The sequence below is a fragment of the Sciurus carolinensis genome, chromosome 15 (assembly GCF_902686445.1).
Source record: "Sciurus carolinensis chromosome 15, mSciCar1.2, whole genome shotgun sequence".
Taxonomy (NCBI): domain Eukaryota; kingdom Metazoa; phylum Chordata; class Mammalia; order Rodentia; family Sciuridae; genus Sciurus; species Sciurus carolinensis.
The window spans coordinates 8,292,576-8,310,915 of NC_062227.1; the positions used below are offsets into that span (position 1 = coordinate 8,292,576).

Here is an 18,340-nt window from a genome sequence, read left to right on the forward strand (position 1 = left end):
TTTAACAAACTGAATAATAAAGACTTAACTTCTTTAAACATCTTAAATTTTAGTCTGAACATGGAGGTAATGTGTGTATCTGTGCACATTTAACAGAAGGATTGCTGGAGGATAAAACTTGAGGAATAGAAAAGGTGGAACAAACAAAAACACATAAATACTATATTTGACAAACTGCCCTCCAAAAACCCAGGTCAACATAAACTCCTATCTGCATGGTATAATAAGTAGGATTTACTACAGCCTGCGTTAAATATTCAGTTCAGAGTAAGAAAAAAGGGAGCCTATGGATCATTGCAAAGGTCTTTGCAATTAATTGAAAAACTGCTACAAATAATGCTGCCACTCCCAACTCAAACCTTGCAGCAGCTTTGTTGTAAGTGGAGTCCACATTTTCTGATAAAGTTCAGAAATACAGTCTTCCAAAACGAGAGTGGGTAGGCAGGTGGAGGGATACCTGCTGAAAGCTCCTGCAGATGGCCCCTGAGGCTGCTGAACTCACTGCCGACACAGGGGTCATACATGACTCTGAGAAGCAGTTGTGAACACCTGGCCAGACTCCTGAGTGGACAATAGCTTTTGCCAAGAGGAATCACTGACACCAACTTGGTTCTATTCACTGCTAGGGGAAGACCAAATTCAGAACTCTCCTCCTTTTTTCTAACTTCCAGTTGTCACCCATTTCTCAAATTCTTCCCTTGCCAGCATGAGCTAGTGGGAACTGAGTTACACATAACTTTTCACATGATATAGCTGATAATATGGTTTTATTGTTAAATCAATTTAAGCTTTTGTAAGTGGCATTAGAAACATTAACGATGTATGTATTAACATCACTATTACCTAATCCCAAACAGAAACTCTTTACCCATTACATGACACCTCTCCCTTGTCTCCTAGTCTCTGTACACCACTGTACAAGCTCTTTGAATGTGATTATTGGAGATACCTCAGATGAGTGAAATCATACAGGTCTGTACCTTTTTGTGACTAGTCTGCTTCATTAAGCATGTTTTCAAGGTTCACTTCCGTCAGTGTGTATCAGAATTTCCTTCCTTTTCAAGGATGAATAATAATCTATTGTATGTAAATAACTGTATTTTGTTTATCCAGTCATCTGTTGATAAGACACGTGGGAAGAGGCTGGGGTTGTAGCTCAGTGGTAGAGTGCTTGATTGTATGTGTTAGGCTGGAACTTAAGCAGCTGCATAGGAAGGAACGAAACAGCTAGCAACCCACTGCAAGCGTGGAGAGCAGGGGCATCAGGCAGCCTGAGCGCGCCAAAGAAGAACCAATCAGACGCCGGCAGATAAACCTCAGTGGCATCTTCCAACTGCCCGTCAATCAACTGAGTCCCCAGTCAAACCCGGGGTACACCAAACCCTCAGGCCTTCCCCCACCTATTCTGGCCTATAAAGACCCTGGGCAGCTGGAGCCACGTGCGATTTTCTCCAGCTCTTCACCCTGACCTTGGGGGGGGGGGGGGCTGTTAGGAAATTCGTCAGAAAGCCAAATTTAAATAAAGCTTCCTCCAGTCACATTTTTTTTTTGTGTGTGTGTGGTGCTGGGGATCGAACTCAGGGCCTTGTGCTTGCAAGGCAAGCACTCTACCACCTGAGCTATCTCCCCAGCCCTCTCCAGTCACTTTTGACCAATTTCTATTTGGCCACCCGACCTCGCCCTCAGGCTTACAGCATGTGTGAGCGCTACATATAAATTAAAATAAAAGTATATATATATATAAAAGTATATATATTTGGGTTGTGTCCATCTGTTGGCTACTGTGAAGATGGGTATTGCCAGTATCTGTTCAATTCCCCGTTTCCCAATTCTTTTGGGTAAATATTTAAAAGCGAAACTATTGAGCCAGGTGTGGTGGTGCATGCCTACAATCCCAGTGACTCCTGGGAGGCTAAGGCAGGAGGATCATAAGTTCTGGGCCAGCCTCAGCAGCTTAGTGAGCCCTAAGCAACTTAGCAAGACTTTCTGTCTCAAAATAAAATATAAAAAGAGCTATGGATGTAGCTCAGTGGTATAGAATCCCTGGGTTTAATTCCTACTACCAGTACACTGCCCAATGAAATTATCAGATCATAGGGTAATTCTAGGTTTAAGATTTTGAAGAAATTTCATAAAGTTTTCCACAACAGCTATACCACAACTGTTTTTCTGGCAAAGGTCTTTTTTTTTTTTTTTTTTTTTGACAGTACTAGGGTTGAACCAAGGTGTTCTACCACTAAGCTACATCCAGCCACCTGCCCCCATTTCATTTTGAGAAAGTCTTTAAAGTCTTTAAAGTCTTTCATTAAGTTGCTGAGGCTGGCATCAAACTTGCAATTCTCCTGCCTCGCCCTCCCAAGTAGCTGGGATTACAGTGTGTATTACTGTGTCTGACTGGCAGTGGGTTCTTCTCTTCTGTTTCATTTCCTCCCCATAAGCTATCCAAATCTGAAGGTACATTTATCTACAAAGTACTAATTTCTTTTTTCATGTAAATCTCTATGGAAGAACCTAGCGGAGCCTATAACTCTCTATCAGGTAATATTTGAAAGGCACAAAATTCTCACGTTCTCATACTGATTTATAAAAGTCAATGTGATGTCATGTTTTTGAATCGTAGATTCTTCATCTGTAATAAGGCATGAGGTATAAAAGCACCTTACAAACTGGAATTATAATAAGACTTTACTTTCTACTTTTTTATATTTCAGTACTACTTTAACTTTTTTGTGTTACTTTTTAATCAGAAATGAAAGAATCTTAGAGGCTACCTTTCTGATTAAATAAAATTCTTTCATTGTTTTGATACCAGGAATTGAACTCAGGGAGGTTTTACCATTGAGCTAAGTCCCTGGCACTTTTCCTTTTTTTTCCTTAATTTTGAAATAGGGTCTCACTAAGTTACTTAGGACCTTGCTAAGTTGTGGAAGGCTGGCCTCGAACTTGTGATCCCAAATGGCTAGGATTACAGATGTGCACCACCATGACTGGTAAAACAAAATTTCTGTGGAAGAATTTTTACTCCAAAAAGAAATACAAGTTTCAAACTTTCCCAAAATAAAAAATTATCTTATTCATATTTGTCACAAGTAACCAGCTTCACACTCACCTTTAATCTTCACATATTGCATATCTGGGTTAACACAGAGGGCAAGATTACTAGGCAGAGTCCAAGGAGTAGTTGTCCAAGCAACTAAGGATATACTTTCATCTTCTTCCAAAGGGAAAGTTACAAATACTGAAGGATCTTGAACATCCTGAAATAAATTGAGGTAAAGTATTGTTTTACAAACCCACAATAATGGACATAAAATTAAAAGAAACGGATCCTAAACAGGACTAAAATAAAATTTCAGAATAAGATGAGCTCTCCAAAGAACCATTTACTGCTTGGTGTTGTGCTACATGCCTGTAATCCTAGTGACTTGAAAGGCTGAGGCAAGAGGATTGCAAGTTCGAGGCCAGCCTCAACAATTTGCCCAGGCTGTAAGTAACTTAGTGAGATCCTATCTCAAAATTAAAGAGTGGGCTGGGGACTTTGCTCAAAGGTAAAGTGTCCCTGGGTTAAATTCCCAGTCCCAAACCAAACCAAACCAACCAACCATTCACCGTAATTATAAAAAGAAAATTCAAGGCAAGAAATTCCACATAAATTTTTTTCAATACTTAGCTGGGCGTGGTGGTACACACCTATAATCCCAGTGGCCCAGGAGGCTGAAACAGGAGGATTAGAAGTTCAAGGCCAGCCTTAGCAATTTAGCAAGACCCCTAAGCAACTTAGTGAGCCTCCATCTCAAAATAAAAAATAAAAAGGGCTGGAGGTGTAGATCAGTGGCAAATTGCCTCTGGGTTAAATCTCCAGGACCTTCTCCCTTTATTTTTTCCCTTAAAAAAAGTCTTAATAATTAGAAGTCACAAATATAAAATATTTTAAATATCTAGCAACTTTTAAAAATAATATATGAAAAGGAATAAAAGAATGGAGGCTTCACTGTTACAATGATCTCTTTTTATAAGAAAACTATGAAGGGCTGGGGATATAGCTAAGTTGGTAGAGTGCTTGCCTTGCATGCACAAGGTCCTGGGTTCAATCCCCAGCACCACAAAACAAACAACAAAAAACCCATATAAACAAGCCTATGAGGAGTTAGGTCAACAAAACAACTGATTTAGAAAATAGGTATCCTGGGGTTGGGGTCTTGGCTCAGCAGTAGAGCACTCATCTAGCATGTGTGAGGCAGTGGGTTCCATCCTCAGCACAACATAAAAATAAATAAAATAAAGGCATTGAGTCCATCTACAATAAAGATATATTTAAAAAAAAAAAGAATACACAGGGGGCTGTAGCTGTAGCTCAGTGGTAGAGTGCTTGCCTCACATATGTGAGGAAATGGGTTCGATTCTCAGCACCACATATAAATAAATAAAATATCCATTGACAACTAAAAAATATTAAAAAAAAAAAAGAATACATAAGGGTTGGGGTTACAGATCAGTGATAGAACACATGCTTAGCACAAGTGAGAGGCATTGGATTTGATCCTTAGTATCACATAAAAATAAATAAAATAAAGGTATTGTGTGTATCTATAACTTAAAAAAAAAAAAAAAAAAAAAAAAAAAAAAAAGAAGATAAGCTGGGTACAGTGGTGCATGCCAATAAACCCAGCAAGACTTAAAAGGCAAATATCACCATGTGTGAGCTTTTAGCAGATCTTAACTCAAAAAACAAAAAACCTAAAAACTAGAAACCTGGAATCATTATGAGGTAATTAGAAATATAAACATTAATGACATTTAGAAATTATACACTTGCAATGAGAATGCTAACGATGATTGATAATGACTATGTTTAGGTGTGATAATGAATGTAATAAAATTAAAAAATGCAATATTAAAAAAGATCCTTTATCAAAGACCTATGCTGGAATTAAAAAAAATTTTTTTTAGATGTTGAACAGACATTTATTTTTATTTTATGCGGTGCTGAGAAATGGACCCTGTGCCTCATACGTACTAGGCAAGCTCTACCACTGAGCTATAACCCCAGCCCTAAGACATCATAGAATTTTATTAAAATAAAATCCAGGGCTGGGGTTATGGCTCAGTGGTAAAGCGCTTGCCTAGCATGTGTGACGCACAGGGTTCATTTCTCAGCAACGCATATAAATAAGTGAATAAAATAAACGTCTGTCAACATCTAAAAAAAAAAAAAAAAATTAACAAAAAATGATATGATGTCTCAAATTTGTTTCAAAATAAGGATGGGAGGGGGACGAGTGAGCAGGAAGGTATACATGGATGGGGCAGGACTGGCCACATCCAATGGTTGTTAGGTTGCCAGAAGGGCATATGGGAGTTAAATCATTATTAATATACCATTTCGATCTACTTTTTTTATGTGCTTGAAATTCTCCATATTCAGGTGTGTTTATTCATTTATTTTTTGTGGTGCTGGCGAGGGAACCTAGGGCCTCCCACATGTTAGACAAGAGCTCTAACACTGAGGTATATTTCCAGACCCAAGTGTTTTTATTTACTTGTTTGTTTGATATTGGGATTGAACTCTATGGCACTTCCATGAATAACATCTCCAGCCCTTTTTATTTTTTATTTTAAGACAGAGTCTCACTAAATTGCTAAGACTGGCCTTGAACTTGGAATGCTCCTGCCTTAGATTTCCGAGTTGCTGGGATTCCAAGTGTGTGCGACCATGCCCAGTTCAAATATTTTTTTGTTGTTGTAGAGGGGCACGATACCTTTATTTTATTTTTATGTGGTGCTGAGGATCAAATCTGGTGCCTCACACATGCTAGGCAAGTGCTCTGTCACTAAGCTACAGCCCCAGCCCCAAAGTGTTTTTAAAAAGTAAGTAAAATATATTAAGATCTGACAAAGCTCAGGTAGTATATTATTCCCTATACTTTTAAGTGCTTGAAATATTTTATTAAACAAATACAATACAACATGAGCATAATCACAAGGAGACAAAGAGGAATTATCACATTCATCTCACAGGATTCACAAAGATCAAACGGGGTATGTGAAAGCATCCTCTAAGAGGACATATGCTTCTGAAATGCAGGTTCATTAATATAATTTCCAAACCTGGGCCATGAAACAAGACTTCCGAACAAGTTAAGATCCTTTAAAAACAGTGTTAGATAAACTTGCGAAAATGAAAACACTTCCTATAGATACACATGAAGACAATGAGTGTTTCAGAAGACTCCCTGCCATTCACCATCTGTCTAGATGAGGTAAAGAAGATCAGAACGACTGAGGTGTCTCTGTCACACCAATGATAGCTGGAAATTCATTTCATCAGAGCACAGGTCATGATGCAATTCACCACCCCAAACTGAAATTTCTTTCCAACACCTTTAATGAATGATGTTACCAGGTTCCAGATATGGCACAAAGTCACCCAAACTGGTACCCGTTAATTATGGGTGGAGGAAAGTATGTCAAAGATGGATTTATTAACTGAAGAGAAGCATACAAATATTGTCAAAACAAGCACAATCGATTACATTAAAACACCTCATAAATCAAATGTAAAACAAAAAAACCAAAATACCTCATTTTAATCTTAAAAGAGGCTTCTTTCGGTGACTGGTAACATCACCAGTACTCAATAGTGACCAATGCCAAGGCTGACATTCCATGTCGGGGCTACCTGGGAATACTTTAGGATGCTTACAACCACGCGACCTCCACATGCATGACTGGCACTGAAAGGTGTCTCAGCACTTCACATACCTTATAATTCTGGTGGGACTCAAAGTTGGAAAGTGGAGTGTTGCATGCGGTGGAGAAGGGCATGACTTTCACGCCTCGGTACACAAGGCCTTTGTCATAGAGTTGTTTGAAGACCCACCTGGCAAGTTAAGAGATAGAGTTCCATAAGTACATAACCAAAAGTCTGTTTCCTCAAATGCTGATCCTTTAGTTTTCTGGTGTATTATTTAAATCTCATTATAATAGTTTAACAAAAGCAATTTAAAAAAATATAAACCATTGGGATTCGGATCAGTATTTCTTCTCTCTCTCTCTCTCTTTTTTTTTTTTTTTTTTTTGGGTACTGGGGATTGAACCCAGGGGCACTCAACCACTGAGCCACATCTCCAGCTTTTTTTTTTTTTTTTTTTTTTTTTTTGTATTTTATTTAGAGACAGAGTCTCCCTGAGTTACTTAAGACCTTGTTGAGTTGCTATATTGCTAACTTGCTGATGCTGGCTTTGAACTCTCTCCGGTTTCAGCCTCCCAAGTCACTGGGATTAGAGGTGTGTGCCACTGCACCCAGCCCTTACACATTTAATCAAAAACTTTTACTGAGCTTTTAAATGTTTTGTGTTAAGCTAAGTATACCAGGACTCTACAGGCACCAATTTTAAGTCACCCCAAGATCTCTTTTCCCAGCTGGATAACAGAAGTCATTGTTGGGAACTCTTGCTTAATTATGGCCTTTAAAAAAAAATTATATTCTAGTTCCTATGTACCTGGCATAATAAAAGAATTAAACTTTCATTTGTTAAAATAACCTTTTTATGAATAAAATGTAATTTTTTCATGTTATCCCTGAGCCTTTAAAGCATAAAAAAAAGTGTATTTTAAAACAAATATTCCAAATTTAAACTCAATCTTACATCCTTTGATTCCAGGACACTTGCAGCAGAGCAGAAGACTATTAGATTTGATGAAATAACTATAATATTAGCTGTACAATCCCACACAAGTCACAATTACTTGCCTTTACCTCAAATGGAGGTCCTAAGTCGATCCATAAGACTCTCTGGATCCCATGGGAAAATTCACATGGAATCACTTTATATAGTCAAAAGCAACAACAGATCTAACTTACTATCACTATTAATGTTATTATTAAAAGTGTCTTACACCAGTTCTAAATTCACCATCAGTCTACATGCCTTATTTATATACCAACAAGTTCCTTTGGAATATTAACATTCTAAATTTAAAATCTATTTTCCTCTTGGTCCAAGCTTTTTTTTTTTTTTTTTTTATATATATTTTTCAGTTGTCAATGGATCTTTATTTATTTTTCATTTATATGTGGTGCTGAGGTTCGAACCCAGTGCCTCACACATGCTAGACAACTGGTCTTCCACTGAGCCACAATCCCAGCCCTGATCCAAACATGTTTCATGGGGGGAAAAAAAAAAAAAAAAAAAAAAAAGGAATAGGTTTTAGAACTGTATTAATTAATATGGTGAGTGCTATCTACATGTTCTTTTAACCTAAAATAATTTAAACATTTTGCTTCGGTCAACTTAAAAATTCAGTTTCTTGCACTAGCCATGTTTAGATGATCCTGATTTGGCATTTCTTTTTGAGATGTTTAACCAAAACCTGGTTTTCACATGCTTTAGGGAAATAAAGTTGCCTAATGAACAGGAAGGTTCCTGTCCAACTTCTGGCAAGTCAGAGAATCAGAAGGGCTTCCTTCTCTTGGATATGGAAGCCTGAAGATATGTCCACAGGGGCATGTCAGAGTCAAAGGGACTGAAGAACTGTCCCAAGGTGCCTAGCTCCTCAAAGGCAAAGGACATATGTCAAGCATGTACAAGAGATCCAAACTAAGAGAAACATGAGTGCATAAGAAGGCAATAAAAGCCACAAGCAGCACAAAGCAATTCAAAGAAACTGTACTACACAAAAAAACTTTGAAACTCACCTGTACTTTCATGTACAATTTAACAAAAGTGCTTAACTTCCTCAAGACTGAATTACGGTACCTTGGACATTTTACAACCATACTGAAGGTCTGTTTGCCTTGTAATGATCTCACATTATTGTAGGAAGCCCAAGTTAAAACACCTATCAAGATTGGCATGCATAATGATAGTTAAACAAAATTTCACTTGGAACCACTATGGAACAGTGACTTTTACTACTAACTTCTTTCAGCACTAAATTCAGGAACATAATCTCTTGGACGTAAATCCTTAAAACAAACAAACAAATGAACCAAAAACCCATTTCTGAAACAGAATTTTTCCTATATTTGGTATAAACTAATTTGGAAAAAAAACTAGTATAAAATATACATGTGAGGTCATTATCATTCCTTATTGTACTTAATGATGCAGAAATACTAATGTATTTACTACAATTTGCTGTTCAACTCACTGGGGCTATTATGTGTAACAGAATATGTGCACATCCTGATACGTTTTTCAAATCCAAAATGTTCTGAATTCAAAAACACTACTTATTCCCAAAGATACATAATTATGGATCCGAAGACAAACTAATTCATACCCGCACACTTTTCCACTCATCAATACAAAAGAATATTCATTATATTTACAATTTTAAATAAACCTACCAGACAGATTCCATGAATTGTGGATACAGAGTTTTATAGTCATTGTCAAAGTCAATCCATCGGCCAAGTCTGGTAACAGTAGACTAAAAAGTATGGATATTAGAGCAGTGTTAGACAATGATATTTGTTATTGTACACCAATGTGTTGTTTACTTTTACTTTATATACATGATAATTTTGTGAAATCCATACAATAAGTGGTTCAGATAAATCTATATTTCAAACAACATACCCTGTGAGGTTCAGAACTATACTATACATAGATGTTACTTACCAGTATAAAATATTCATTAATGAAAGTCAACCAAAATTGTCATTTGGCAAACACCAGAAGTATAACTGTTGCTAGTGAATCATCAATGCATGCTCAAATTACTAAGTGAAAATATGGTAAGAAAAAGAATATTTGAAAAGAATCTCCCACAAAAGAAAAACCGAAACTTTATGAAGGAGACAACCAACAGATAACACCTTAAATGAACAAAGTTATCATCATTAATGAGATATAACAACAACATAGGCCTCCTGACATGACATCGTCTCTGAAGCACTCCTGTCCAAAACCCATAAATTAAAGTTGTGAGGAAACATTAAACATCGAGGGGCCTGCTATAAACTAACTATAGACAGCACTCTTCGAAAGCAATATGGACTGGGTGTGGTGGTGCACACCTCTAATCCAACTACTCAGGAGACAGAGGCAGGAGGACTGCTAGGTTGAAATCAACCTCAGCAACTTAGTGAGACTATCTTAAAACAAAAAATAAAAAAGAGCTGGGGATGTAGCACAGAGGTAACCCATCTCTGGGTTTAATCCTACTAACACCTCCCAAAAGCATCAAGGTCATGAAGGACAAAGACTGGGTGACTGTTTGCTATTGAAAGAGACTGAGGGGACAAGACAACAAATGCAATGTGTGATCTTGGATTGGATCTTAGTTCAGAAATAAAAATTGTTAGGCAACTGGTGAAATTTGTATAAGATCTATAGTATTTTATCAATGTTAATTTACTGCTTTTGAAATTATATTATATTAGCAATTGGGAAAGTGGATGAAGGTTTTTTAAATATGTTTGAAATGATATCAGGGGCTGAGAACGAAGCTCACTGATAGTATGGTAGAGTGCATTTTTGGCATGTGAGAGTGTGAGAGGACTCAGGTGGATCCTCAGCACCACCAAACAAAAAAAAAAAAGAAAAAGAAAAAAATTTTTCAGAGTGAAAGTTCTAAAAACTAAGAAGAAAAGCCTGTGTCCATATTATACCATATTATACTCATTATGGTGGGAGAAAACAAAAGAGCTTTAATTTCCATGTTGATGAAATCAGACTTATAAGGCAGGGAGGGGAAGCCCCCCCAGGTGTATGAGCAGGGAAGAGCTGGATGAACAGAGCTGTGGTGACACAACTCCGCAGTCTGGGTGGAAAGAGCACGAGGGAGAGACAATCAGGACACTGTTACAGAAGAGAACATGGTGTTGAGGAAGAGGTCAGGACAAGTGAAGTGGACACTAAGAAGAATGACTTAACAGGATTTGGTGGCTGACGTGATCATGGGGATTCAAGTTTAAAGGCAGGAAGAGTCATACCACTGGCCCAACAGGGAATTCTGAAGAACAGTAAGTCTGAGAGGTTGAAGTTAAGATGGAGAATATGGAGAAAACAAAGTCAGACATGTCTTTCTGTTATACAGACATACTAAACCAATCTGAGGCAGGGAGGAAAGGGGAAACCATGTTCTGAAGTTCAGAAGAAAAAGAGGGCAGGAGTTTATTACTAAAATGTAGCGGACCACATGGGAGTCAAATTAACACAAGAAGAATTTTTGTTTTTTTGAACACAGGGTGCTTAACCACTGAGCCACATCCCCAGTCCTTTTTTGTATTTTGTTTAGAAACAGGGTCTTGCTGAGTTGCTAAGTGCCTTGCTAAGTTGCTGAGGCTGGCTTTGAATTTGCAATCTTCCTGCCTTAGCCTCCTGAGTTGCTGGGATTACAGGCATATGCCACTGTGCTGGGCCCAAACTTGAATTTTTAAAAATATCTGAATTATTACCATGGAGCATTCAAGTAAGCCTGTTTACTGAAACAGCATAATTCCAGTCATACACTGTGGGATAGACAGGAGATTGAATATGGAAGACCAACCAAGCATACAGAAATGAGAAAACAGAGGGTTCAGTTTAAGCTAATAGGATCGGGGATGGAAGCTAAAGACCCTTTCTTAGGTATACACAGGCAAGGAAGAGGATCAACTCCTCTGGTGTCACAACCTCATACAGACCACCATACTTTTGAGAACATCTCATAAAAAGAACAAAGGACCATAGGCCATTTCAATTTTCAAATAAAACTAAACTTTCTGTTCATTCTACTAAAAATAACCCAACATACCTTCCATTCAGTAGAATATCTCATCACAATTGCACGGCACTGATTGTTATACTCGGCAATCCCCATTTTGGCCACATCCTCTGGCCCTCTGATTCCCAGTGTCTTATCGATTTCATATTCCTGAAAGTTTGTGGGAAGATTGTTAACATCGCTGACTTAAGAAACAAATACAACTAAGCTACTCTAGAAAATAAAAACAGCTTGAAAAAAGCCAATAGTTCTCAATGTACAGAGAAAACAAATGATATCTAATATTGTGGAAATGAAGTAGAAGAAAATTCTGACTTTCAGTTTAAATACACCATATTTCAACATGTGATGAAATGTAATACTTAAAAAAAAAATTAGAACATTATAAGGCTGGAGTCTCAAACCTACCACAGGTAAGCCATGACAATCCCATCCAAATCTTCTGTCAACGTGAAACCCACTCTGGTGAGCATATCTTGTAACTATATCTTTAATTGTCCCTGCAAGTATATGTCCATAGTGAGGCAGTCCAGTTGCAAAAGGAGGCCCATCATAGAAGGTAAATCTAACAGAGGTAATAAAAACACATTAATCAGTCATTTTACAACTGATAGCAAAAATTTAGAACAACATTTTTCTATGAATAACTCCTACTGGAGTATTTAGGAAGAAGAAAAGTAGCAAGATCAGGAAATTCAAACATGATTGATTAGATATTTACTAGAAGTCCAGGCTTCAGAAAGGCTACTAGTTATGATAGAGTTAGAGAGACCGCCATTTGATTATCCATTCTTCATTTATTAGTCTCATGACATAAGGCAAGTTAATAACACTGATTCTGAGTTATCTCATCAGTAAAACAGGACAACAGGCACCTATCTCAAAGCTTTTGAACACAGAAGGAACATAATGAAAATGGTGATTAAAGGACTGGTTTTTTAGGTGAATGGAGACCAGAAGCAGGAAGCACGGTAAAAGCCTTCCATTCAGGACTTAGGTGTAAGTGCCAAGAGAGGGTGGGGATAATGAGAAAAGTGGAAAGGAAGAGGGTGGTATATTCATTCTATTCAGATGACCTCTTAAAGAAAGTTAATCTACCTTATCTAAGAACTCATCCATTTAACAATTACCTACCACTAAGTACACATTATGTAGAAAGCTGGTACACTATGAACAGACGAGAATAAATAAAGGGTTTCTGCTTTAACAGAACTCATTCTAAAAAATGATTACTCTTAAGTACTTCATCTTTATCAAAGAAATTCACATACTTTGGCCTATGTTTTGACTGCCTTAAGCATTCCTGAAAACAATTGAATTCGGACCAAAATTGCAAAATTTTTTCTTCTTCAGCAGGAAAACTGATGTTTTCTGGAACTTGTTGAACCATTCTGTTGCTGCAAGAGAAATCAAATTTATTACTGTTAAAGAGAAATCTAGGATTAGCAGGTTATTATATTACTAAAATGGGTGAACATATCACTAACCATACTATATGATAAAATTATAGCTTTATTGAGGTAAAATTCACATACCACAAAGTTCAGTCTTTTAAAATGGAAAATTCAGTGGTCTTCAGCATATTCAAAAGGTTGTGTAATCATCATCACTATTTAATTTCAGATCATTTTCAACACTTCTCAACCCCTATGACATTTTCTCCTTTTGTCCCTGAAAAGCATTAATCTGTGTTCTTAAGTTGCCCATTTTGGACATTTCACAAATGGAAGCATTTCTATGAGTTATCTATATGTGGCCTATTGTGTCTGGCTTCATTTCCTTAACATGTTTTTAAGATTCATTTGTGTTATAACATGTATTCAAACTGTATTATGGTTTTTTATGGCTGAATATGTTCCTCTATATGAATACATGAAATTGTGTTTATCTATTCATTAGTACACAGACTCTTGGGTTGTTTCCACTTTTTGCTACTGTGAATAATGTTGATGTGAATGTTCAGGTACAAGTTTGCATGTGGGCACACATTTTCTCTGTAGGAGTAAAATTTCTGGGTCATATGTTAAATCTGTATTTTAGCTTTATGACAAACTGCCAAAATGCTTACCCCAAAGTGACTGCACTGGGCTGGGGGTGTAGCTCAATGGTAGAGTGATAGCCTAGCATGCAAGAACCCTGGGTTCAAAACATAGCACCATCACCAAAACAACAATGACAGTAACACTGCAACACACACACAAAACCAAAATGACTGCATCAGAGAATAAGGATACCAATTTCTCCAAATCTTCCCCAACACTCCTTTATGGTCCACCTTTGGATTACAGCTATCTTAGCGGGTATGAAGTGGTACCAATTGTGGTTTTGAATTACATTTCCCTAATGACTAGTGATGTTGAGCATCATTCCATTAATTTATTGGCCTTTTGTGTCCTCTCTGGATAAACATTTATTCATGCTATACCCATTCTGGTTGGGCTGTCTTTTCAAGGCTGAGTTTTAAGAATTCTTTATATATTCTGGATACAAGACCTTCGTCAGATAATGTGATTTGTAAAAATTTTCTCCTGTGGGTTGTCTTTATTTTCTTGATGGTATTACTTGAAGCAGAAAACATTTTTATGTGGTTTTTGTTTGGTTGTTTGAATTCTGGTATCATATCTAATAAACCATTACCCAATTAGTTCCTAGTGAGAAATGTCTTAAAGTACCCTTTTGAAAGTTCTGCTAATAACCTCAGACACTTGATCAATCTGACTTAACTGTCTAGTGAGCATGATCAAGCCCCTTCCCCCTCAAAGCCTATTTACTTAAAATTCTACCAAAGTTAGCAACCAGATTTCTAAGCCATGGTCAGATTAGAAGGGCACAGAACTGCTAATAACAAGATAACAACAGAGAAGATGGAAAACCTTAAGTACTCAAGAAGTACAATAGTTAGGAGTAATTGACTCTAGAAGAAAAGACCTCTATTTCTCAACCAGTCCAGAAAGCACTGAGAGCTCTGTGGTCTAAGTACAGCAATCAACTCAGGCCATCAAAACAGAACTTGGCAAAGAGTCTTTCCTTTTTGTTCTCATTCATTTTTCAGATGCAAGAGTATCTGTTTTATACAGGAAAAAAATCTGACAAAAACAGGTGTGCTGTTTAACTATCTGAAATCGCCATTTCCAGTCAAGGTACACCATATTCAATAGAAGTTGTAAGATACTTTAGATTTTCAACTCTTACTACCACCTCCAGTCTTTCAAGGATGTAAAGAAGTACAGTTTCTGCATGTACTGATGAATGGTCCTGGTGGTTCAGTGGCTTGCTTAATCAGAGGCCAAAAGAAACTTATGGGATTGTATGTGAAGACTAACCCACCTTCAGATATCAACACATTCATTTCTGTCACTTAGAATCTGCTCCTACAGTTGCCCTTGTCTATGGGAGCTTATTAGAGACATGGACTCATCGGTTCCAACCGGAAGCTAGGAGTTAGAACCTGCATTTTAATAAGAGCCCAAGGAATTCACATGCACATCAGAATTCAAGTATCACCACTCTCCCACTGTTCTAACAATTACTCAGGGATATCTGTTTGAATCCCTTTTCCTCTTTTGAGAAAAGAAGATTTAAGTTTTCTGAGAAGATAGCTTATAGCTTTTACTAAACTTTCAAGAATGCCTCTGTGGACTCAAAAGATTTAGATTCACAGTATTATTATGCCAAACACAAAGACCCAGAGTGAGAATCTTGACTATTTCAGAAGAACCATGTACCAATGACCGGGCTATGGAAGCTGCTGAGGAGAAACAGCCCCCATGCATAAATCACAGGATTGCTCTGGCCCATTCCATCGACTGGAGAACTGTACCAGCACAACAGCCTCCAGCAACCACAGGGCGGTGGGAGTGGTGTGAAGAGCAGGTTAACCTTGCCAGGTTGCACCCAGGATGCCATCTTCTCTTTTTCCTCTTCCTATAATCAGGTCCTCCATTCTTCCCTATTCTACAACTCCCTGCTTCAGATTACCTTAGCTTCAACTGTTTGTTCAGCAACTTCTAGACTTAAACTTCACTTGAGTTTATATCCACATACCCTGGAAAGCATACTGAAACATTTTGTCTAAAATCTCAATTTTACTTGTCATAACTGATTTTTTTTAAAACTGTCTATGTGGTTCCACTATTCTTCACCTTTCCTAAGGATGGCATTTCTGAATCACCTGTAATAGTACTGAAATGATACCCACATCCAGCTAATCACCAAGACACGTGGATTGTACCCATATGTCTATTTCTGAGGTTCACTCTTTTTTGTTCCCAGTATGTCCTATTCTGTTACATTAAGTCCAATTTAACCCCTGGTGGGTTATACTAAGACTTTTCTCAATTTAGTTATATCCCACAAACATACATCCCACAGACTACTTATAAAAAAATCTGTATACAAAGATATTCACATGTGAAAGTTGATGATAACAAGATGAGATCCTTCTGATCAAACCCAGGAAGTTAGGAAGAGGGAGGGTTCATGTCTAAGTACTTTCTTGAGGACTTTCTGAAGGCTCAAAAAAGAGGGGCTGGGACCCGTGGTTCAGTGCCTAGCACTCAGCTAAATAAACAGAGGTTCAGAAAATATTTCTTCTCATTCTACATGCATCCCATTTTTGTAAGCCTGGAACATATCTTTAACATCCTTTAAGAATGCAATAATTCACACAAGATGCTCTTGAGAGAACATCTGCTCAGGATTGGGCATCTCCACCAATGAATTAATACTAATTCCTGCCTAAGGTCTCCAAGACCAGGGAACTCTGTATTCAAGTAACTTACATAAACTTCTCCCTTTTTGACTTTAAAATATTTCTCTTGCCAGAACTTCATGGAATATGCCTACAGTTTACTATGACATGCATATACCCATTGCGATGCTCTGCTACTCCCAAATAATTACCATTATTTTTTGAAGACTTTCCCTCTTGATATTTAGGTTGAAATATGGAAACACTGTCTCTATAGGCAAATAACTGAAAACAATTTAAATATCCAAGATGCATAAACTATGGTACATCAATAAAAAGAATATAATCAGCCATTAAAAATAATGAACTGATATATATAAAACACAGTTTGTCTAGAACTGGGGGCATAGCTCAGTGGTAGATCATAGCAAGGCCCTGGGAGCAATGCCCAGCACCACCAGAACAAAACAAAATAGTTGTCTTTTAGTATCCCTGGGGAACTGGGTCCAGGACCCCCTGGGATACCAAAATCCAGATGCTCAAATTCCCTATATAAAATGGCACAGTATTTGCATATAACTTATATACATCCTCCCATATAATTTAAATCATCTCTAGGTTACTTATAATACCTACTATGATTTAAATGTTACATGATTAGTTGTTATACAGTGTTGTTTAATGAATAATGACCAGCAAAAACAGTCTGCATATGTTCAGGGCAGATGCAACCATCACAGGCCTACCTGTGATATGTATATCACAAGATCAGAGGTTGCTGATGCAGATGCAGAACCTGCGGCTATGGAAGGCTGACTGTATACATATTATTTATATATACTGAGCAAGAAAAGAGCAAGTGTCAGTCAGATATACCAACTTGTACTATATGTAGTATCTCATTTTCAAAAGACTCTTACTCATTTCACTACCTCATTAAAAATAGCAACCATAAGGCTGGGAACTAAGCGCCACTCCCACCTATTCCTCACACACACACACTCTAAGCTGCAGTGGTAACAGTGACTCCTCATCTCCTGAACGAACATGATTGGTACTTTCAAATCCTACACTACTCCAGATATGATACCCTGCCCATCTTCAAGGTCCAAGCCCCACGGCAGCTCTTGAGAAGACGCCTCCTTCTCTCACCTCCAAATCCCACTGAAAAGATGTCTTTCTTCTCTGTGCTCCCAATAAGGAGTGCCCTTGGCTACTGCATTATCAGACTGTGAGCAGAGAGGGCAGGGATGTCGCGCATGCCCGCCTTGGGCCCCAGGTCTCCAATGCTAAATGCACATTATCGCAAAACAGGGACAAGAAGCGGCACTCTGGGACTCGAAACCACGCCCGGTTCGTCCTTATAATTACCTGACTGGCAGTACACTCACCCGCCTGAACTCCCCCATGCGCCGTCACCCTTAATTTCCACAATGTGGGAATGTGTTCAAGGACCACGGTGGCCCCAAGGTGCAGCTGCAGAACTTCCGCGGATCCTAGGTCTCGGTCCAAGAAGTCAGACCCGGATTTGTGCCCGGCTTAGTTCTGCGGGGCCCCTTTAGAACACGAACACGAACACACGAACACACACACACACTACTTATATTCCTAGTCTCAGGGTTTTACCGTACACGTGACACTCGCCTCTGCCTCTGCGGGCAGGACGCCGCATCCCCGAGGGACCCCACCTGTAGGACCGGGCGGGCGTGCGGGACCCCGCATAACAGAAGGTCTCGGCTTACCTGGGAAGCCCCGGGGGCCCGCACGCCTCGGAGGGAGCCGGCGCCCACGCCGCGGCGGCCTGAGGTGACGCAACGCCCTGACAGCACGCGGAGCAGTCAAGAGGGTGCCCCGACTCCGGCCAATCAGCACGCGCCGACACCCTCCAACAACCCGAGTGTCGATTGGCCGCCTGGGCCACGAGCCCGGCCACGC

The 18,340-nt window shown here is 38.5% G+C and overlaps 1 protein-coding gene and 1 non-coding gene across 3 annotated transcripts in view; both read right to left on the reverse strand.

The window, feature by feature from the left end:
* Iars1 (isoleucyl-tRNA synthetase 1) overlaps positions 1 to 18,270 on the reverse strand; it is a 62,602-nt gene extending 44,332 nt beyond the window's left edge. Inside the window, exons 1-8 of one of the 2 annotated variants that reach the window (XM_047526404.1) lie at positions 18,148 to 18,266; positions 13,251 to 13,386; positions 12,987 to 13,112; positions 12,124 to 12,280; positions 11,746 to 11,865; positions 9,353 to 9,435; positions 6,763 to 6,880; positions 3,110 to 3,257 (exon numbers count right to left, since the gene is read on the reverse strand). In XM_047526404.1, the coding sequence (XP_047382360.1) occupies positions 3,110 to 3,257; positions 6,763 to 6,880; positions 9,353 to 9,435; positions 11,746 to 11,865; positions 12,124 to 12,280; positions 12,987 to 13,105 (745 nt within the window). In that variant the 5' untranslated portion in view covers positions 13,106 to 13,112; positions 13,251 to 13,386; positions 18,148 to 18,266. Of the gene's footprint in view, positions 1 to 3,109; positions 3,258 to 6,762; positions 6,881 to 9,352; positions 9,436 to 11,745; positions 11,866 to 12,123; positions 12,281 to 12,986; positions 13,113 to 13,250; positions 13,387 to 18,147 lie in introns of both variants that reach the window. The other variant, XM_047526405.1, reaches the window with a different exon arrangement.
* LOC124965873 (small nucleolar RNA SNORA84) lies at positions 15,433 to 15,565 on the reverse strand. The gene has a single exon (XR_007105258.1). It is a non-coding gene; the product is annotated as a small nucleolar RNA SNORA84 (small nucleolar RNA).
* Positions 18,271 to 18,340: the final 70 nt, after the last annotated feature.